We start from the raw sequence: 20,829 nt of genomic DNA on the forward strand, positions 1-20,829 counted from the left end.
CCCGCTGACCAAGTACCAGCACAAGCCCGCGGCATCTGCAGACCCTAATACATTATCGCGTACCAGAGCCCTGGGGCTGCGCTATGCAAGGCTCTTCCCCCTAGCACCAGCAAGAGAGAAGAGGAACGTGACGTGAGGGAGATGGCGAACGTCGGTTTTAGATGTTCGAGGGGAAGAGCATGATGCGGCACGACGCGCCGAACACCTTGGGGGGGAGGTTGGTGGTGAACTTGGACTTGACGACGCCCGAGTTGCCGTGGGGGCGCGAGATGCGGCCCCAGATGACGCGGACACGCGAGCCGTTGACCTCACGCTTGGCCTTGTAGACGTAGGCGATGCGCTGGGGTTAGCAATGATTTTTGGGGTTGGGCGGTTTGCAAGGCGCAGACTGGTACTGTGAGGCTGGGTGATGGGTCGGGGTGGAAGCAGGAGTGCAAGATTGCCCGGTGCTTGGGTGGAGCGCAGACAGAAGAGAGTAGAATCGCAGTGAGGGCGTTGGGATGCGCACGAGGTGGATGTGCACGGCTGAGGAGGGGAGGTTACAGCGACTTTGGTCGGAAGCAGCCCTTCCCAACTCAGCCAACACACCACCACCGACGACGACCTCATTTCCCATCTCTCGCTCTCGTTCTCTTCGAACTCTGCCTCGCTTCCCGAGCTCCGGACATCCTTCCCTCACACACCGTCCCATCTCCTTCCCTCCCGTCCAGTCGCGTGCCACCGTTGCGACTAACCTTGCCGAGGTACGAGCGAGCGGCCTCAGCCGTGTCAACACCCTCAATCGCAACGAGCGACTGGTTGGGGCGCGAGTTGCGCTTTCCGCGCTTGTGGCCGAGCACGCGTCCCTTGGTGTAAAGCCTGTACGCAGACATGTTCGATGATAGATTCGGTGCGCGAGAATGGACGTGTCGCGGGGGGTAAAGGGGTGGTTCAAAAGCGAGAAGAGCGCGCGGATCGGAAAGAACGTTCTGTGTCAGCACGACGTCGTTGGTGTGTCCGGTCGGCGCACCTGGTGGCACCCATTGTTGCTGTGTTTTGATGGATAGAGAGCAAGCTTCGACGGTGAGGACGGCCGACTCGGTGGCCAGCCTCCCAGGGCCAGCCAATCCTTCAAATGTCGGCGCTAAGCACGTGGTGTCGGACATAGGTTTTTCGGCACCAAATCAGGCACAATCTTCGCAACTTGTTATATAGGGGAAGGTTTAAAGCAAATCCACATGGCCCGATGGCCACATGGCTTTTATTCAGCAGCTTTAGCAGGAATGATGGAGAGTATATAGACTCACGTGTTTTGGGCTGTCCATCGCGCGCATCGCGCGGGCGTAACCCTTCCCTCACCTTACCCCATCCAACTCGCTAGCTAAAGGGCAATAGGACAACTGCCTAACCTATCCCATACACCCTCTCCAGAAGGACAAATGCACTTGCCGTTTCTACCCATCATCGCTCCATCTCGCATCGAGACCATGCCACCAAACTCCTCATTCTGAACTCGCCATCTTCGACCGACATTCACGCGTCGTGACGCTACCAAGCCAAGGTCCGAGCGGCGTCCGAGGTCCAGTCGTTGCCATCTGCTGCCAAGGCCTCTTACCCATTAAGATGCTGTCTTGGCGTCACAAGAACGGGTTGACAGGGCTCGCTTCCGGGAGTCCCCGCACGCCACGCTGCCCCTTGTAGCTGGCATGCTGACCATGGGTCAGTGCACCGTTCAAACCCTTGTCCTTGCTTGGTGGCACGGCTCTCGACTGACGGCAATGCCCGACACAGTCTGCTAGGTTGAGAGGTAGCTGATGGCTTCACTGTACGCATGTGCTCGTACCAGTACGTGCGTGTCCAAACCCAGCTGCGGCCAAGATCCACTTGATAAACCCTTCACAACAACATTCGAATCGTCACAATGACCGGCTAAGTTATTCATCTTCATACCGTACTCTCCTACAAGCAGAGAGAGAGAGAGAGAGGTGAACGCCTCTACGCCTCAAAGGGGGAGTTGGAAGTTTCCCTTTGACGCCTCTACCCTCGTGAATGAGATCTTTACCCTGACTGACTTGTACTCATGGACGATTCTTGGCAGGTAATTCACTTATTACAGTAATCATGAAATACAAACACCACCTGATGACTTGAACTGATTTCAAGCCACTTGAAGGTAATATCTGAATCTATCAGCCCTCATCACAATGCACGCTCCTCTCCAGGTACTTCAGGATGACCTCAATCGACCCTTTACATCTCTTGAAAGAGTTGGTCGAGCTCGGAGCAACATGCCCAAAGCTGACTAGACTATTACAATAAGAGGTCAGTGCACAACGTCGCTTGTTCACATCATCTCCTCAAACGCTCTCTCTCACCTTTTCTCCATTCCACGCTCTTTCACTTTCCTTTCTCTTAAGACTCGCAACAAGCTCTCTTCACTTTCTCGGACACCAACAACCAACACCAACGGTTCCAAGTTGATTTCAGATTGATTAATCAACCACACCGACACACTCCTTAGACCTATCCTACATCTCCTCACATCTTGCGCTTTCACGCCGCCACCTAATCCACACCCTTCCCCGACCAGCCGAGTCACCATGGCCGCCGTCGTCCTTCTCTCGCTCCTTTCTGGTGCTGCCGCCCAGGCCATCGCCCCCTCCATCACGGCCAGTATCCGCCCGGATATCCCATCCATGCCTGTCCACACCGTCGAGGGCTACCAGATTCCGTAAGTCGGTTTGAGTCGTGCATCGACCATTTGCCAGCAACCATGTCCGGTATGATGGCCCGTGCGATGGCACGGCATGCGTTTCCCGCGGGCCCCGGCGGCCTTGTTCCACGGCTGACGCCAGCGCCCTCAAAGAGATCACGAAGGATGCGCCTTCGTCCAAGACGGTTGCCATGTACTCGACGGGCCTTCCGGGTGCGACACCCACCATCTCGGGCGCTCCTGTCATCCCCACCGCCCCGTCATACCTCAACTACCCCGAGCTTGACAAGATCCCGCCCACCAACTCGCCTCAGGTCCAGAAATGGATCTCTGAGATTAACTGGGCTCTCGTCCCCAACCTGACCGTCACGGACGGTACCTGTGCGGGTTCACCTGCTGCCGCCAACGATGCCAGCCGCTGCTGGTGGACTTGCGGTGGTTGCACTCGCAATACCGACATTGCCGAGTGCCCAGACCAGTACACTTGGGGTATCTCGTTCGACGACGGACCTTCCCCATACACGCCTCTCCTCCTGGACTACCTTGAGGAGAAGAACATCAAGTCGACCTTCTTCCTCGTCGGCTCGCGTGTCATCTCGTACCCGTCGATGGTCGTCACTGAGTACCTTGCCGGCCACCAGCTCTCGATTCACACCTGGTCGCACCCCTCGCTCACCAAGCTCTCCAACGAGGAGATTGTTGCCGAGCTCGGCTGGACGAAGCAGGCCATCCACGATGTCGTCGGCGTGACCCCGAACACCTTCCGCCCTCCCTACGGTGACATTGACGACCGTGTCCGTGGCATTGCCGCTCAGATGGGCCTTACTCCCGTCATGTGGACCCGCCACAACGGCAAGACTCTTGACACCACCGACTGGAACATTCCCGGTGGCCAGGCCAGCGGTGAGACTGCCGTCTCGCGTTTCCAGGACATTCTCGACACCGTCCCCGAGCTCGACACCGGCTTCATCGTCCTCCAGCACGACCTCTACCAGCAGACTGTTGACCTTGCCGTCGGCTACTTCCTTCCCATGGCCGTTGCATCGGGCAAGTACGCCATGAAGTCGATCATCGAGTGCCTTGGTCTCCCCAACTCCGAGGGTTACATCGAGACCTCGGCCAACGTCACTGCCACCCAGATCCCCGGCTCGGGCACCGTCTTCCAGCCCAAGGTCGGCACCCAGACCGGCGCGGCGCCGGAGATCACCACCGGCAAGAGCGCCAACGGCGGCGCCGCCACTGGCTCCACCTCGGGGTCACCGGCAGGCGCCTCGGTCACCCCCAAGTCGGGTGCCACCAAGTCGTACGCCTCGGCTGCCATTGCCCTCGCCGCCGTCCTCGCCGCCATTGCCTTCTCTGCGTAAAACTTTGGACTTGTTGCATTATGGGTTCTCGGTGACCCATACCCTCGCGGCGGGCGGCGGACCATTGCCGTCCAGCTCGCGACAAGGGACGTATCGTAGCTCTCATGATTCTTCACGAACACTCCTCCATCTGCGCAGTGCACCATGCACGTGCATTGTATGTCATCTACACCCCCTAAACACAGTTAATGGATCTTCTTTTGGTACACTCTTTTTCTGTTAGTTATCGCCTTGCATTGCTTGAACATCAAAGGTCCATTCACTAATGTATTCTAACACTACTGATCTGGCGACTAGTTCTTGAGCACGACGCCCGACGCGCTGACCTTGCCTCCTGGAGCGACCTTGACGGACCCGGCCCACTTGGCACCCTTGCCTGTAGGGACCTTGACCTCTACCTCGGACTCGAGTTCGTACGTGCGCACCTCGAGGCCGACCTTGGCGTATTCGTAATCGGGCTTGTCGACGTCCTGGGGGCCGAGTAGAAGGGCAGAGTTGGGCCGCACAAAGACAGGGATCTGGTCGATGGGGTAGTCGGTCTTGCGGACATATTTAGGCCCTTCGATCACCTCGCCTGTCCAGAAACACGTCCAACGGCCTGCGGGGATGTAAAAGTCAGCCTTGGTGTTATGGAAGACGGGTGCGACAAGGAGGTTGTCGCCAAACATATACTGCTTGTCGAGGTAGGCGGACGCGGGGTCTTGGGGGAACTCGATGATCATGGCGCGCATGACGGGAATACCAGTCTCGTGGGCTTTGAGACTCTCGCCATAGATGTACGGCATGAGGCGGCACTTTGTGCGCACCATCTTGGCCGTGACTTGAACGGCAGTCTCGCCATAGTTCCAAGGGACGCGGTACGATGCGCTTCCGTGTAGGCGCGAGTGGGAGCTGAACAGTCCAAAGGCGACCCAACGTGAGAAAAGTACGGGGTCGGGATGGCCCTCGAATCCGCCAATATCGTGTGACCAGAACGCAAAGCCCGATGCGCTGAGGCTCAGACCACCACGGAGCGTCTCGCCCATGGCCTCGTACGTGCTCTCGCAGTCGCCACCCCAGTGAACCGGGAATCGCTGGCCACCAGCCGTCGCCGAGCGCGCGAACAGCGCCGCCTCGTGCTTGCCATACTTGTTTTCCACCACCTCAAAGACACACTTGTTGTACAGCAGCGAATAAAAGTTATGCGCCTTGCGAGGATCCGAGCCGTCATGATACACGACGTCAATGTGGGGAATACGCTCGCCAAAGTCGGTCTTGACTGTATCAACGCCCATGTCGAGAAGGCGCTGCACGAGCCCTGCATACCACTTGCACGCTGCGGGGTTGGTAAAGTCGACAATGGCCATACCCGGCTGCCACTCGTCCCACTGCCACACGTTGCCATTCTTCCGCTTGAGAAAGTATCCCTTCTCGACTCCCTCGGCAAAGATGACGGCCCGTTGCGAAATGTAAGGATTGATCCACGCACACACCTTGACGCCGTACTCGCGCTTGACGTCGGCGAGGTACTTTTGCGGGTCGGGGAACGTGTCCGGATCAAACTGGAACGAGCACCAGTCGTACCGCTTCATCCAGAAACAGTCGAGATGCAGCACGCGCACGGGACACTTGCGTTCCCGCATCTCGTGCAGGAACCCGCTCACTGTCTTCTGGTCATACGACGTCGTAAACGATGTCGAGAGGTAAAGCCCATACGTCCAAGCCGGTGGGAGGGCAGGACGACCCGTCAGGCGTACATAGTTTTGCAATGCGGCCTTGATGCTACCACCCCCAATGACAAAGTATTCGAGGCGTTCACCGCGAACACTCAACCCGATCTTGGAGCACTTTTCGCGGCCGACCTCAAACTCGACCTCTTCGGGATGGTTGACAAACAGCCCATATCCCTTGCTGGAGAGGTAGAACGGGACATTTTTGTACGTCTGCTCACTCGACGTCCCACCGTCTTGGTTCCAGATTCCGACCACTTGGCCGTTCTTGACAAACGGTCCAAACCGCTCACCGAGGCCGTAGATTGTCTCGCCAATTGACAGCGTAAGTTCGTTGACCATGAACCGCACAAGCCCCGTGGCGCGGGTAGTGTCGAGCGCAAAGTCGTCGTTCCGCACCATGCTGTCGGCCAAAGTGGTGAGACACCCAGCCTGGCTCTGCTGCCCAAACGTCAGGTGCCACGGCACGTCGGCGTACCCCTGTCCCTTGGGCTCGGTTGCGCAAAGGAACTCGTCGTGGTCGCAGTCACTGAAACGGAGCGCGTACGCCCTGGGACCAGTGTTGATGTCCACGCCAAGCGAGCCGGACATGAACGCAATGTGGTTCTCGGCGGGGCGGGATACCTTTGTCTTAGGTGCATCCGGCGCCCCGTCGGGAAACAGCTCAAAGTGCGGTCCGTTGTTCTTGCCGCCAATATGGTGCTCCAGGCGGATCTTGAGCACGTCGTCCATCGGCGACGAGATGCTCACCGTGAGCAGCGGGCCTGCTGTCAGCGCTATAAGCTTGTATCTCACTGTTGAGTGTGTCGCCGCGGTTCGCGACGTGTCGCGGCGCAACGATAAACTCGACGCCGTCCTTGCTCTCGCTTAGCACTTCGACGACCTCGACGCCTCCGACAAAGTCGACGCCCGTCGGCCGCCTCCATCTTCCATCAGCTCGATCACACCAGGCAACTCACAGACCGTCAGTGAACTTCATTGTAAGTGATGGGTATGCAGATGATGGCAGAACCAAACCGTGGGACGACAGTAATGTAGTCGCTGCCCACGTAGTAGACAAGCGCTGGGCGTGACATCACAATCGGGCCGATCTTGGCGGCGGTCTTGGGGTGGAGGTCGGCGTTAACAAGACCGGTGCTCCGGCAGCCCAACCACGCAGTTAACTTTAGGCCGACGTCGACGTAGACAGAGCTTGACGTTCGTTCCTTGCGCTTTGGGGCGTTGGCTATCAAAGGTGGGTTAAGAAAGGGAAGGTTCTCGGGGGATATCACCGGTGTTGGGTAGATCACGGAGTTATCACCGGTGTGCAACCACTGCTCACTCCACACCAGACGACGTCGCGCCGCCCGGCCCGCCCACCCGCATCGGGCTCCGTACACCCAGATTCCCAGCCCCGCACCTACTCCAACATTCCTTTACTGTAGCTCGAAAGCGACGCAGAGCGCCATCGACTCCTTCGAACGAGCTCGGGTCGGGGTGATCTCGCACCGAAAGAACGGCCCGTTTCCTACTCATCTCATCTCGCGTCCGAGTCATGTGATACCGCTGTGGGAGGCGGACATCACCCAAATGACGCCCGGATCAAGCCAGTTAGATACCCCTCGACGCCTCTGATATAAGTCAGTTGAACCAGAGACCCAGGTGGCCAACACAACTCTGACTCCAATATGACCCACGAAGACAAAGTCATCCTCGACGAGAAGGCTGCTGGTTGCGAAGACGCCGCAGCGCTCCAGAACGCGGCTGCCGCCGAGGCAGCCGAGCATACCATGACGCTCGCGTCTGGGTGGCGGACGCACAAGCGAGCAATCTTCTGGTCGATGGCCCTCTCCTTTGCCCTGATCATGGAGGGCTACGACGTCGTTGTGATCGGTGCGCCGTTCTATCACCTGTGACATTACTGACGAAAGGCTCGTTCTATGGCCACCCAAGTTTCTTGAAGCGTTTCGGCGTGCCCGAGCCCAACTCACCTAACGGATACATTATCCCCGCGGAGTGGCAGAGTGCACTCTCGAACGGCTCGAGCGCTGGCGGCATCATTGGCCTCTTGATCAATGGGTGGGCAGCGGACCGGTTCGGGCCCAAGATTGTGATGCAGGTCTCAATCATCGCGCTCACCTGCTTTATCTTCCTCTTCGTCTTTGCCCAGAGCCTCACCATGCTCGTCATCGCCGAAGTATTCTGCGGTATCCCTTGGGGCGTGTTCCAGACCCTTACAACGACCTACGCTTCCGAAGTCTGTCCGATCCAACTGCGGGGCTACCTCACAGCCTACGTCAATCTGTGTTGGGGCGTTGGTATTCTCCTTTCTTCTGGCGTCGTCAAAGCAACGCTCGACATTGAGAGCGAGTGGTCTTGGCGCCTCCCCTTTACGCTTCAGTGGATGTGGGTTATTCCCCTGTTTATTATCGTTTGTTGCGCCCCCGGTTCGCCGTGGTGGTACGTCCGCAATAACCGGCTCGAGGATGCCGAGAAGTCGCTCCGCCGCCTCACTAACCCCGACTACGTGAGCGAGCAGGATATCAAGAACAATGTCGCGATGATGGTACATACCAACGAGCTCGAGCGATCGATCGAGGAGGGCACGAGCTACCTCGAGTGCTTCAAGGGCATTGACCGGTGGCGTACCGAGGCTTCAATGATGGTGTTCGCCATGCAACTCCTCAGCGGACAAAACCTCATCGGACAAGGCGTTCAGTTCCTCCAGCAAGCTGGAATTGGAACTAATCTCTCCTTCAGCTTGAACATGGTCCTGAACAGCATGGTGAGGTATGGTAATTCATCGGCTAACCCCAGTTCATCATCGGAACGTTCTTCTCCTGGATCGCGCTCTACTTCTTCGGCCGTCGCACAATCTACCTCTCCGGTATGGGGCTGATGAGCATCGTTCTCTTCGTCATCGGTGGTCTGGGCTTTGTGGGCCATGACAACCCGCGCCACACTGATACGACATTTGCGATTGGCGGCCTCCTCGTCGCCCTCAACTTCTGCTACAACTCCTCCCTCGGTCCCGTGTGCTACACTCTAATTGGCGAACTCTCGTCCACCCGCTTGAGGCAGAAGACGATCGCCCTCTCCCGCATCGCTTACCAGATCATGAACATCACCTGCGGCATCATTGTTCCGCGCATGCTGAGCCCAACAGCGTGGAACTGGGGTGCCAAGAGCGGCATCTTCTGGGGAACTAGTGCCTTCCTCTGCACCATTTACATCTGGACTCGGATCCCCGAAACCCGCGGGCGCAGTTATGGCGAGCTCGATCTTCTTTTCGAGCACCGTGTTCCGGCGTGGCGGTTCAAGGGCACAAAGGTCGACCAGTTTGGTCAGAACGGTATCGAAAAACCAGAGGTTGTGCACCTCGAGGAGACGCAGGTCGTGCGCGATGGTACCAGTATTTAATCTTGGGGAGAGGCAAAAAGAGGGCAATAACAATGTATGCGGTATTTACGAGGTATTTTTGACGGGCCGAAGCTTCTGCAGATGCGGGTAAATGACCATGGTTATCGAAATTACCGAGGATGAGTGCTGTGCTGCGCTGGTCTTGTTGTAACTCGAGCTCGAGGGCGTTGTGATAGGCAAACGAATGAATGATCCGTCGTTGGAATGAACTAATGGGCACAAACCGCAGCGCGCATATAGCGATGAATCCTGACAGTCCGAGAGCCCGATCCTGACCCAGACGATGCTTGTTCGTCTGTCCAACTCGCTGGTCCGCGCCTGGAGAGCGGCGACCCTGTCCAGAATACCAATGTCGGTCAGACATGCACGGGCCTTTTTCGCGAGACCACGATCTGCCTTTGTACAGGCTTCCGGCGATATCAGGCTGGTTGAGGTCTATCTGAGCGTGTCGAGAGGCGTGGGAGTACAGTAATATGATCGCGGTCGTGCAGTTCGCCTTGTTGGAAGGGATATGCGATGGCTGCCAATGTTGCTACACCTCGGCATCCCCACGATCCGCAACAGTCATGCCCATTGCCCACAGCTCTCCGCCACTCTAGTCTCTGCCACTTAGGGCTCATCGAGCTCATCCACGCAGCTCAGACACATCGAACCCGTCCACGCCGACCCCCTCATGCAGCACACTGAATAGTACCAGCAAGCACCGAACGTCGCATTACAGACCCGTCTAGATAGCGGCTATCATTGTACGGACACGACGATCGGGCGCACCTGTCGTCCCAGTTGCTTACGAAGCGGGAGCACCCTGGCCACGGCCAACACCGCCGAAGCGCTGGGGTCAGCGATAAACTAGAATGCAATTGGGAAGCGCGCAAGACAGAGACAGGGTCGGAAGGAGAGCGGCCTTGCAATTGGCATGAACATTTGCCTGGCAGCCAGCATTCCACTCTCTTCCCCCATGTTCATCCACCAGCTTCCTCGTCGTCAACACTCACGGGGCGGTACTCGCCACCCTCCTTGTTGTCACCGTCGTCGCGGCGGCGGTAGCCCTCACGGTCACCACCACGGGGGCGGTAGGCACCACCCTCACGGCCGGCGCCGTAACCGGCAGGGCGGCCAGCGGGGCGAGCGGGCTTGGTGTGGGTGATGGGGACAATCTCGGCGGGGAGGTGGAGCCACTCGCGGAGGTAGGCAAGGCCCTCGTCGGTGAGGGTGTAGTAGTACCACTGCCACGAGAACTGGGTCTTGACGTAGCCCTTCGAGGTGAGGGACTGCATGGCCTTGATGACCTCGAGGTTGGGGACGGTGGTGAGGTCGGGGTGCGAGGGGCGGTTAAACTCCTTGGGCGCGACCATGACACCCTCCTTGAAGAGCTGCTCGTAAATCTGAGGTCAGCCCAGCTCGAGAGAAAGACGTGGGAGACGGTGCGAACCCGCACGGCGCTAGAGACCAAGAGGCGGTCAAAAGGCAGCGGGCAGCGCAGGCTTGATACTTACGAGGCGGCGGTTCTGCTTCGAGATGATCATTTTTGGTACTCGTTCACGGGGTTAGGCGAGAATGAGAAACTGGTCGAGGTGCGTTTTTGTTAACTTGAGGTAGGCCGGTGACTTGGGCGAGGATGAGCAAGTCGAAACTGCGACTGTCGAAGCAAAGTAGGCTGCAAACCCCCAACCCCAGGCACCACTTGCTCTCAGCCAGTTTCGACCAACATATATTCGATAAAAATTACGGCAATAAATTCACCCCAATGCGCGGGAGCATTTTGTATTTAGTGGAGTTAGAATCCAACTCCGTTGCATTGATGGATGGAGTGGGGCAGGTGGGGAGGCTGGCCTGGTGTTGGATTACCTGATGTGTCATGTCTCAAAACTGCTTTCTCGCTTTGTGTTTGGGACGGGGTGAGATGAAACTCGACCCCAAACATTGCCTTGAGTGTGCGCCACTTTTTACGTGTCGCGTCACACTGTGCGTCACTCATCACACCCTTTCACCCTTTCACACTCTACAGGAAATCAGTCACACAATCAGTGTACATACATTGCCATCAGCGTCTATACATTGCAACTGGAATAGCGTTGCACAACTACCCCTTGACAAATTGGCTGGTTGTGAAATGACTTGCATGTCAACGCACTCAGTCTTTCACGGCTTACAGAATGCGCATCTCACGTCACAGCATTAATGTTAATGTTGCAGCGAGATTAGCATCATGCGAAGAGAATGTAGTGCGTGGTCAAGATTACGACAACCAAGCCATGAGAGAACGTAGCGTAGATGATACTGACCGCTGACGACACTGATCATTGATGGTGTTAGTAGTCAAGGCAGAGGAAACGCGCCTTGAATCTCGTACCTAGTCTAGTTCACATGGACTTGTATGGATACACATGTACATACCCTCAACCAAGCCAAGAAGCCAAGAAGCCAAGAGTCCAAGAGCCCAATCTTTCCAGGGACAAAAGGGGGGGCTAGGGTGTTAAAGGGTTCAGATCGGACACCGAACCCGCAATAGATCGACTTTTAGACTGGGGATTACATACTTGTCCTAAAGCCTATTACAAAACGTTGTAATGTACCTCGGGTGCAAGATTTTCCCTTGAGGGTTAGATTGGGGGTTTCAAGATGAGGGTGGGAGGCCGAGGTCTGTGTACATTGCAGTACTCTGCTCCCCGCACGGTCAGTGATTCAAAGCTAGTTCAGGTTAGTAGCTAGTATCTGTATCTGTTTCTGTTTCTTCTAGGCGGCAGTTTGAACACGAGAAACTCTACTTGTATTGTAGTGGTGCCTTCTTTACCTCTAAACCTCACTTTTGTACCAAGGAAACGGTACATGAGGCCACTTGCGCACTAGTCCCCCACCCCAATTCACTCCCCTATCCCTTTCCTCAATATTCATATTCCATCTATCCAACTGAACAGTCAGTCGCGTCCTCCTCCTCCGCTATCTAGTATCTCATCTCTGTTTGTATTTCTCTCTTACACCTTGTTACACTCGTTCACGCCTCATATCTTCTGGTCCCCACCGCTCCGCTCCACAGTCCCGCCCCCCTCTCCTCTCCTCTCCTCTCCTCTCCTCTCCTCTCTCTCTCCCTTCCACCTTCCTCGCCTTCCTCCTCCTCCTTCCTCTCTCCAGCGTATTCTGGCCACATTGTCGCAATGGCGCCTTTCTCGCACCAGCAGGCCGCTGGTCCGAGCCGCTACATCAGCACATCAAAGGTCTCAAGCTCTCCCCCAACCAACGACAACGTCTCAACTCACGGTCGTGCCTCGTCTCTCACCTCACCCACACTGCTCCGCTCGCGCTTCTCACCCCGTCTCTCCCCGACCGCGTCCGCAGATGCCAACAACCAGTCCATCTTCGCTGCGCAACAGGACACGTACCCTTCCCCGGCCAACTCGCAAAACGGCAGGAACCTTCTCGCCGGATGGGGAAGAAGAAAGAAGCGCGCCGAGAGCGTCCCCGAGGCTAGTGTTATGACCGAGAAGCCGCTGCCGGCCGTGTCGACTCCCATTGCTTCGCGCTTCGCTCACAAGGGCTCGGGCAACCATAAGGCCTACATTCCTCACTACTCCAAGCATTCCGAGTCTCCCGAACACGCCAACAACATTGGCCGTGAGATGGTTCGCACACGGTCTCAATCACCGAGCCTTCACAGCAGTCCAGGTGGAGCGGGTTTCAGTGTTCCCCGGTACAATGCCAGAGGCTACCCCATCCGCGACCCCATTCCCGACATCAAGATCATCACACCTCGAACGTCTGGCCATGAAAGTCCCAAGGACACTTCCATGCCATCAACGCCCCAGAGGCCGTACAGTGGCCAGTCGTCTGAAAACGAGGACAACTCGCCCCGGAGACCTCAATACCCGCCTTCGAGCTTTGTTAACCGCTCGTCTGGCGCCTCGTCCGAGAACTCCCCCCGACCAGGTAGACCCGACTCGGATGCCAGCGACTACTCGTCGGACCAGGTTCATATGCCGTACGGCGCGGGCATCTCGCCAGGAGTTAGCCTTTACGGCGCCGATTCTGTGGCCAGCTTACCAACGCATGAGACCTCGATGAGCAACGTGCAGCTGGCAGGGAGGGAGCAGAGCTATGCCGAGTACCTCCGCCAACACCACTACGAGTCCAGCCAGGGAGCGCACAGCATGTACTACGAGAAGGGCTCGGAAGAAGATCTGCGAAACTCGGGCTATGGGCACTTTGGCTTCAAGAGAGAGGGCAAGCGTATTGTTCTCAACTACGGCCTCGAGAACCCCGGCCTCTACGCCGCCATGGGTCCAGAAGATGACGACGACCTCCACAACCCAGCAACGTACCCCACCCACAAGACAGGCTTCTTCGGGTCGCTCTTGACGTTCCGCGGTTTCACAAACGTTGGCTGCCTCGCCCTCATCACGCTCATTCTCGTCGTGTTGTTCATGGGCTATCCCATCATCACCGAGTACACTCAGGGCCATCAGACGACTAACGGTGCCTTCGGCCTGGGTGGCACCAACGCAACAGGGCAGGTGCCAGTCTTACGACAGCCTATCGATCCGGATACGCCAGTCGAGGCTCATAGCAAGGTTTCACTGGAAACTGGAGAAACTTGGGACCTCATCTTCAGCGACGAGTTTAATCACCCTGGGCGCTCGTTCAACCCTGGTGACGACCCCTACTGGGAGGCAGAGGACCTCCACTACTGGCCCACCAACAATCTCGAGTGGTACCAGCCCAAGCGACTCACTACGCGCGATGGCAGCCTCGTGATCACTCTCACCAAGGATCAGTATAATAGACGCAACTACACCGGCGGCAGTGAGTGACTCTCTCCTTCGGCGCACTGACCACTTCCAGTGATGAACACCTGGAATAAGTTTTGTTTCACGGGCGGTTACATCGAGGCTGCCGTGTCGCTGCCCGGCAAGTCGAATGTCCAGGGACTCTGGCCGGCCATTTGGACCATGGGTAACCTCGGCCGCGCCGGCTACGGTGGGACGACCGACGGCATGTGGCCTTACAGTTACGACAGCTGTGATGTGGGGACGCTCAAGAACCAGTCGATGCCCGACGGCACGCCGGAGGTGGCGTTCACCCAGGGCGACCCGAGTTACAACATGACGTTGTCGTACCTCTCGGGCCAGCGTCTCTCCGCGTGCACTTGTCCCGGCGAAAAGAGCCACCCTGGCCCGACGCGCTCGGATGGCTCGTATGTCGGACGAGCCGCCCCGGAGATCGACATGTTCGAGGCCTCTGTCAGCGACGACAAGATCGGTGAGGTGTCGTTGTCCGGCCAGTGGGCACCTTTCAACCCCTTCTATGGATGGATCAACCAAACCGACCTCGTGACCGTCTACAACTCGACCCCATCGCACTTCAACCAGTACCGCGGTAGTATCTGGCAGCAGGCCACATCGCTTCTTGCGCAGACCGACCAGGAGTGTTACACGCACGAGAAGGGATGCTTCGAAGTCTTTGGCGTCGAGTGGATGCCGAGCGAAGGGGACAAGAACGACGGATACATCTCGTGGCTCAGCGACGGCCGCAAAGCTTGGACTTTGCACGAGGGTGCGATGGCCCCAAACACGCCCGCCGGTATCGGACAGCGCATCGTCTCCCGCGAACCGATGTACATGATCGTCAACCTGGGTATCTCGCCTAACTTTGGCTTCATCGACTTTGAGGCCCTAGACCTACTCTGGCCCGTCGAGATGCACGTCGACTACATCCGCGTGTACCAGGATCCCAAGAAGAGTAGACTTGGTTGCGACCCTGCCGATTACCCCACTGCCGACTTTATCGAAAATCACAAGGTGGCCTTTACCAATCCCAACATCACAACGTTCGGACAGCTGCAGGAGGCCATGCCCGGTCTCGAGTGGCCCAAGAACAGACTTGTAGACCAGTGCTGAGCTGTATAGTATCGGCCAGCACAACCTCACCAAAGAGCAGCCAGACTGCCCGGACAATGGCAGGACACATTGTTTGTTTCCTATCTTCTAAACGGAGCTCTCATCCTTTTGACCTTCATAACTTTGTCGCCCCAGCGCCCGAGTGACATGTATCATCATCCGACCGAACACTTTTAGACACATACAGAACTTGTACTGGACCAGAATGCACCAATGCATCGGTGCAAAATGCCTATCTCTATTTAGGTAGTACAACAGGGATCTACGCGTTTCCGCATTTCTGCATTAAGCGTCTCCGAACTCTGTGTCGGCAATGCCCCGAAGGTATCCCAACAAGCCCCCACCCGCAGGGATCATGGAGCGCACGTCGCCCTTGAGTTCACGCAGCACGCCGCCGGATCGATCGCCAATGCTAGTTCGCCGCTTCTCGGGTACATCGACGTCCATCTCGGAGCGGTGGGGCTGGAGAGTGCGCCGTCCCAGAAGCTGGGTGACGGCGAGGAGGGCGGCCGCCTCGGCACCCTGTTCGGCGGGCACACGCTGAGCCTCATCGAGGCGCTCACCCAGGTTGCGGAGGAGGAGGAAGATGTCGTTGATCACGCCGATCGGGTCGCTCGACGTGCTGACCATTGCGTCGTCGTCGTACGGGAGCAGCAGCTCAGGCTGGGGCTCGACGTCGCCGGCAAGAAGCGAGAATGCGCGCGTAAACCGAACAAGTGCGGTAACGATACAGCGCGTCGTATCCACCAGTCCGCGCGTGGCGGCCGCGACAATGGGCGTACGCGCGTCAACGAGGTTGACGTCGTCCTTTTGCGTCTCGATTGCCTCCAGTTCCATCTCGAGCGCGGCGTGCTCTTCCTCGCTCTCGGGCACAACCAGCAGCGCAAAGCGGTGAGGATGCGAGAGCGCATACCGCACACCCCTCAGTAGGCCAAGCGCGGCGGGCGCAAAGTCGTCCAGGAGGCCAGCGCCGGCAGTGTCCGCGAGGCCGTAGAAGACGTCTGCGACGAGGCCCATCTCGGTCAGTGCGGGCCGGGAGAGCGGCCTCTCGTGCCACTCGAGTGCGCGGAGCATTTGTGGCAGCACGACGCGAACCCAAGGCACCACGTCGGAGCGGGCAAAGCTACCGCCCAAGCTGCCGAGAAGGGCCTTGACGGTGAGAAGCATGCCGCACCATGCGTGGTGAAGCGATTCGTCCTTGGACGGGTCAATGCTGGCTGCCTCGGCGGCGACGGCGACAACGTTGTCCGAGTACGCCTGGAGGACGCCGGAAACAGCGAGCTTCTCGGCAGTCGGCGTCTTACTGGCGATGGCAAGGTGGAGGAGGAGGATGGTTTGGAAGTGGGAGGGGAGGGCGCCGTCAACGGGTCGGGTGCGCACGATGAGCTCGAGTGAGCGCGGGATCAAGTTGACCTGCATGAGCTTGTCGAGCCAGACGCCGAGCGGGGCGCGGCCCATCTGAGACAAGAGGGCGACGACAAGGCCGAGGTCGACCTCGGCTGCCGAACGCCCGCGCATAATCCAGTCGAGAACGCAGTCGGCAGATTCCATGGCGAAGCTGGCGCCGGAGCCGAAGAGCACTTCGCTCACTTCGTCCTGTGCAGCTCCCGTCTTGGCTAGCGACAGCCGCAGAAGTACGCGCAGCACAGGGCGGTGTATGCTTGGCAGTTCAGGGTGACGTAAGGAGACGAGAGGGTTGAATAGCGGAGACTCGACGATGCGGCGCACCGATTTGGCCAGCTCCTTGACGACATCTGGCTCGGTGGCGTTCTTCTCAGGCGGGAGCGCGACGTCGAGGAGCACCGCGAGGATAGCCAGGCGTTCAGTCTGGATTGCGAGCATGACGTCGCCTCCGCGGTCCTCGTCGGCAAGTTCGTGCGACACAACGGCGGCTGCGCGCAGAGATGCCTTGGCACACAGGTCGTCGCCCTGCGTCCACTCGGAAGCAATTTCAGCCAGCAGGCGCCACGCCTTGGTGAGGGCAATGTCTGCGTCCAGCTGCGACCAGTTCAGGTTGAGCACTGCAAGAGAGCGGTTCACAGCCACCTGCTTCTCGTGGTCGTTCAGGATTACAGGCGGCCCGTCGTATAAGTACTGTACACCGTATTCGCGCTCCTCGGGAAGGCAGATGGTCCGCAGGCGCACGATCTGGACACCATCTTCCTTTAGCGCGGCGTCCTCGTTCGCGTGGAGCTCGGGATCGCACGTCGTGCGCACGGCGCCAGTAGCGACGTCCTCGAGTGCGTTTGGGTTGCGGAACAGGGACAACACGAGGCTGAGCGCTTTGGTCTCCGGCCCGTCAGCGTCGAGAACAAGAGCAAGCTCGGCGGCAAGAAGGCCAGATGCGTTCGCCTTGGATTCCACCGCATACGCGTAGTCCTGGACTCGCTGGACGACGTCCTCTGCCAAGGAGGAGGGCTTGGGCACGTTCTTAATGGACACGTCGTACACGCTCAGCCAGAACGCGTCTTCCTTGCGCAGCGCCGCGACACCCTTGCTAGCGCTCGGCGAGTCGAGGACGGCCTGCAGATAGCCGAGGACGGCCGCGAGCGCGCGTGGTGCGTCGTTCATGAGCGCCTTCCACCCGGCGATCTCATCGACAGCCATCTTAAGCGGTCCGGTGACCTTGTCATCCTTGGGCCCGATGCAGAACGATGCGCAGCCGGGCTGCGTGCGGATGATTGTCCCGAGAAGCGCCCATGCGTCAGGCTTGACGTCCTCGGCCGCAGACGTGAATGCGAGGTCGGCGAGCTTCTCGATGCTTGAGTCGGCCCGGCGGAGCATGCCTGCCAACGACGGACGCTGCGTTCCGCTGTGCGTCGTGAGGAGGTAGACGCGCACGAGACGGAGCACGAGGCGGAGGCTCGTTGTCTGCATGGACGGGTCTGCGATGAGGTCGAACAGGCGGTCGGCAAGCTGGATGCGGTTGCCGCCTGGAAGCACGACTGCGGACGCAAAGATCGAGTACGGGAGGGCACTGGTAGGGACGCTGAGCGACGGCCCGAGGCGGACCAGGGTCGCAAGAAGCGACGCCGCATTGTCAAAGGTTAAGGACACAGTGTTGGCGTCGGACCACCGGCGCGACTGGATGAGCTTGGTGACAAGCTGCGATGATTGCGTGATCACATCAACCAGAGGCTTGTACGTGAGTGGGCTGGCCGCCTTGACAAATACGTTGATGAGGAACGCGGCGGCAGGCGAAGGGGAGGACGCATCCTCGCCGAGTGGGTGGCGGAGCACGCTGTCAAAGACGCCAAGTAACAGAGCCGCGATTTCGTACCGCTTCGACACGTCTCTATACCGCCAACCCGAGAATTGACTCCACACTTCGTTAAACACGAGCTTGACGGCCGAGCGAACGACGAGCGAATCGCCCGCATTGGCAGACACCAGCGAGCGCACAAGGCGCAGTAGCGTGATGGTTAGTCCGTGCTCGCCCCTCATTGCATCGTTCTGGATGAGTTGGGAAACGCTGCCCTGTCTCCTCGATGCTGAGTCGAAGAAACCGGAGCCGCGGAATTGCTGCCAGATGTCGTTGGCGCCGGTGAGGAGGAGTGACTCAAGGATGTCGATCGCGTACTGAGCCGCGAGGGCGTCGTCGCGTCTACCCGCGATGTTCAGGGCGAGCTCCAAGACAGACCGCCCAAACGATCCGTTCTGGCCAGCAGCGAGGTGCTCGGCAGCTTCGGTGGAGCGGAGGACGCAGCGGAGGAACTTGAGGCCCGCACGCAGGATCTCAGTCAAGTCTCCTAACACACCGAGCTCCTCGAGAGTGACGCGGCGCACGACGGGCCGACTGGAAGCCTTCTGCACCTGTCCAGTAGCGCCACGGAGGATGTCGAGGAGCAATGGCCATGCGGGCTGCTTGAAACGCCAACTGATGACTGTGTCGTCGTCCTCAGGGTCCGAGCGCACAACGCCCCGTGTCCGGCGGGGAATGATGTTACCGCCAGGCAGCTCGATGTCGCAGGCCGCCTCGACAGCATAATAGCCGTTCTCGCGCCCATCGAAGTTGAACGTCCCAGGCGGGGAAACAAAGGTCACGAACGGAAGGTCGGAGAAGTACTGGTACACATCGGTAACAGTGTGTGTGGTTGCGTCTCCAAGCACAATCTCGTCATCGGAGCTGACGCCGGTCAGCGCAGCGAGGACGCCGCAGAGGTACAGCGGCTGGCGCGGGAACATGCTCTGGTCGAGGATAGCACGGCGACTGTCAAACACGAAGTCAACGGCCCAGTAGTTTGAGGACAGCGATGTCGAGGCCTGTCGGCTGCCGCCGCCGAAAAGGAGCTCCCAGACGCGGTAGAGTCCGAGGCGGTCCTGGATGTTGTCGATTCTCAGAAGGTCGGCGAGGCCGATGAGAAGGTCCTTGAATGGACTGCGGCGGAGAGCGGCCATGTCGTCCGCGACATCACCGCTAAACGCGTCTTTGGACGTCTCGTACAGCGGGCCTGCCAGAATCACATCGAGCCACGGGAACAGACCAGAGCTGATGCGCAGCGCGCGGTTGGCCATGTCGATGAAGGTCATGATCTCGGCGCTGTCCATGTCGTTCGTATCGAGTTGGAAGTAGTCGTTGGTGGGCGGCTGTAGATTTGGTGGAAGGGAGCGGAGCACAATCGCCCATCCGAGGCAGAGGATGGCAATGGGCCACTCCGGGAGCACGCCAGGCCCGGGCTGGTGGGCGTCGCTGAGTTCTTCGCTGTTCTCGAAAATGAACTGGTGCACGGCATGGATATTGTCGCGCGAGTGGATGAGAGTCGCGCCGAACGTGTTGTCGTCCTCGGTCTCCGGAGAGACGATCTGCGCAAGACACAACGACTCGATGGCAATAAGGAGCACAAGGTCGCGCACACGCGTACTCAACCGCTCACACTCAGTGTCCTGGTCCCACACCTCGCGATTCGCCTGCCGTGTCCCGAAGAGTGACATGACTGCGCCCTTGATTAAGCCCTCAGACACTGCCGCAGGGCGTGTCGTGAACTGGTACAGGACAAGGAAGAGGAGGTCAAGGAGAGTCTCCTGTTGTCGCAGCTGGAGCGTTGCCCTGGGATCAGCTGGGGCGAGCATCGAGGCGCGACTCACCAGTATAATCCTCGTTTCAGGCGCTTCTCGTCGATAGATTTCTGCGCAAGCACCGCGAACGCCTTGAACAGCTCCTCAATGTACTTTCCCTGCTCACCCGTCACGTCCTTCAGCAGGTCTGCCAGGTCTTCACCAGCGAACTGGAGTGCCATGACAATCTGCGGGACAGCGATGAGCTCCTGCTCATACCAAGCGATGAGGCGTTCGAACAATGCGTCCTCGGCAGGGCCAGAAGGCAGGTCTTCGAGCGAGTGCATGGCGTAGCTCTTCCAGAGTAGGAAGGACGTGACCTCATCGAGCCCGACCTCGTCAGATAGGCGGACTGCGAGCGCGCGCGAGCCAGCGTCCACGTCGAACTTGGCGGTGGAATCTGGGACGGTGACGGATGCGGCCTGAAGTGCCTTTCGCGCAGCGTCTGAGGCAGGTGGGAAGGGTGCCCACGGTTTGTGTAGGCGGGGGAATTGCCACTTGAGCAGGGGACGAAGCTTGCCCCGTGGGATGTGCCGTTCGGCGTCGGGACGGAGGAGTGCATCCCGAATCGTCGTCATTGGCCTGCTGTTAGCTCGAAACCGGGGTTCGCAGCGCACCAGAGGTAGTCATCAGCGGACAAGACGTCCCCGGCGTCCCGTGGAGGGACCATGTTGGGACGATGTGACGAGTGGGAGTCGGAGGGATGTGATGAAGATGCA

General features: G+C 58.5%; 7 protein-coding genes across 7 annotated transcripts; 3 read left to right on the forward strand and 4 right to left on the reverse strand.

Moving 5' to 3' along the window:
• Positions 1 to 157: 157 nt before the first annotated feature.
• RPL33B (uncharacterized protein) lies at positions 158 to 1,023 on the reverse strand (the record flags this gene model as incomplete). The annotated part of the gene is made up of 3 exons (XM_060600885.1): positions 158 to 340; positions 735 to 858; positions 1,010 to 1,023. The coding sequence occupies 3 exons, from the start codon at positions 1,021 to 1,023 to the stop codon at positions 158 to 160; spliced, it is 321 nt and encodes a 106-aa protein (XP_060457435.1).
• Positions 1,024 to 2,579: 1,556 nt separating this feature from the next.
• On the forward strand, positions 2,580 to 4,056 carry CDA2 (uncharacterized protein; the record flags this gene model as incomplete). Its single annotated transcript, XM_060600886.1, has 2 exons — positions 2,580 to 2,710; positions 2,835 to 4,056. The coding sequence occupies 2 exons, from the start codon at positions 2,580 to 2,582 to the stop codon at positions 4,054 to 4,056; spliced, it is 1,353 nt and encodes a 450-aa protein (XP_060457436.1).
• A 293-nt stretch (positions 4,057 to 4,349) lies between these two features.
• CcaverHIS019_0409920 (uncharacterized protein) lies at positions 4,350 to 6,744 on the reverse strand (the record flags this gene model as incomplete). The annotated part of the gene is made up of 3 exons (XM_060600887.1): positions 4,350 to 6,529; positions 6,561 to 6,691; positions 6,725 to 6,744. The coding sequence occupies 3 exons, from the start codon at positions 6,742 to 6,744 to the stop codon at positions 4,350 to 4,352; spliced, it is 2,331 nt and encodes a 776-aa protein (XP_060457437.1).
• A 688-nt stretch (positions 6,745 to 7,432) lies between these two features.
• Positions 7,433 to 9,164, forward strand: CcaverHIS019_0409930 (uncharacterized protein; the record flags this gene model as incomplete). Its single annotated transcript, XM_060600889.1, has 3 exons — positions 7,433 to 7,637; positions 7,676 to 8,529; positions 8,562 to 9,164. The coding sequence occupies 3 exons, from the start codon at positions 7,433 to 7,435 to the stop codon at positions 9,162 to 9,164; spliced, it is 1,662 nt and encodes a 553-aa protein (XP_060457438.1).
• Positions 9,165 to 9,951: 787 nt separating this feature from the next.
• CcaverHIS019_0409940 (uncharacterized protein) lies at positions 9,952 to 10,690 on the reverse strand (the record flags this gene model as incomplete). The annotated part of the gene is made up of 3 exons (XM_060600890.1): positions 9,952 to 9,996; positions 10,160 to 10,549; positions 10,661 to 10,690. The coding sequence occupies 3 exons, from the start codon at positions 10,688 to 10,690 to the stop codon at positions 9,952 to 9,954; spliced, it is 465 nt and encodes a 154-aa protein (XP_060457439.1).
• A 1,629-nt stretch (positions 10,691 to 12,319) lies between these two features.
• Positions 12,320 to 15,055, forward strand: CcaverHIS019_0409950 (uncharacterized protein; the record flags this gene model as incomplete). Its single annotated transcript, XM_060600891.1, has 2 exons — positions 12,320 to 13,961; positions 14,001 to 15,055. The coding sequence occupies 2 exons, from the start codon at positions 12,320 to 12,322 to the stop codon at positions 15,053 to 15,055; spliced, it is 2,697 nt and encodes an 898-aa protein (XP_060457440.1).
• Positions 15,056 to 15,340: 285 nt separating this feature from the next.
• On the reverse strand, positions 15,341 to 20,780 carry CcaverHIS019_0409960 (uncharacterized protein; the record flags this gene model as incomplete). Its single annotated transcript, XM_060600892.1, has 3 exons — positions 15,341 to 20,102; positions 20,141 to 20,692; positions 20,728 to 20,780. The coding sequence occupies 3 exons, from the start codon at positions 20,778 to 20,780 to the stop codon at positions 15,341 to 15,343; spliced, it is 5,367 nt and encodes a 1,788-aa protein (XP_060457441.1).
• Between the last annotated feature and the right edge of the window lie 49 nt (positions 20,781 to 20,829).

This window comes from Cutaneotrichosporon cavernicola, assembly GCF_030864355.1.
Source record: "Cutaneotrichosporon cavernicola HIS019 DNA, chromosome: 4".
In the NCBI taxonomy this organism is placed as follows: Eukaryota; Fungi; Basidiomycota; class Tremellomycetes; order Trichosporonales; family Trichosporonaceae; genus Cutaneotrichosporon; species Cutaneotrichosporon cavernicola.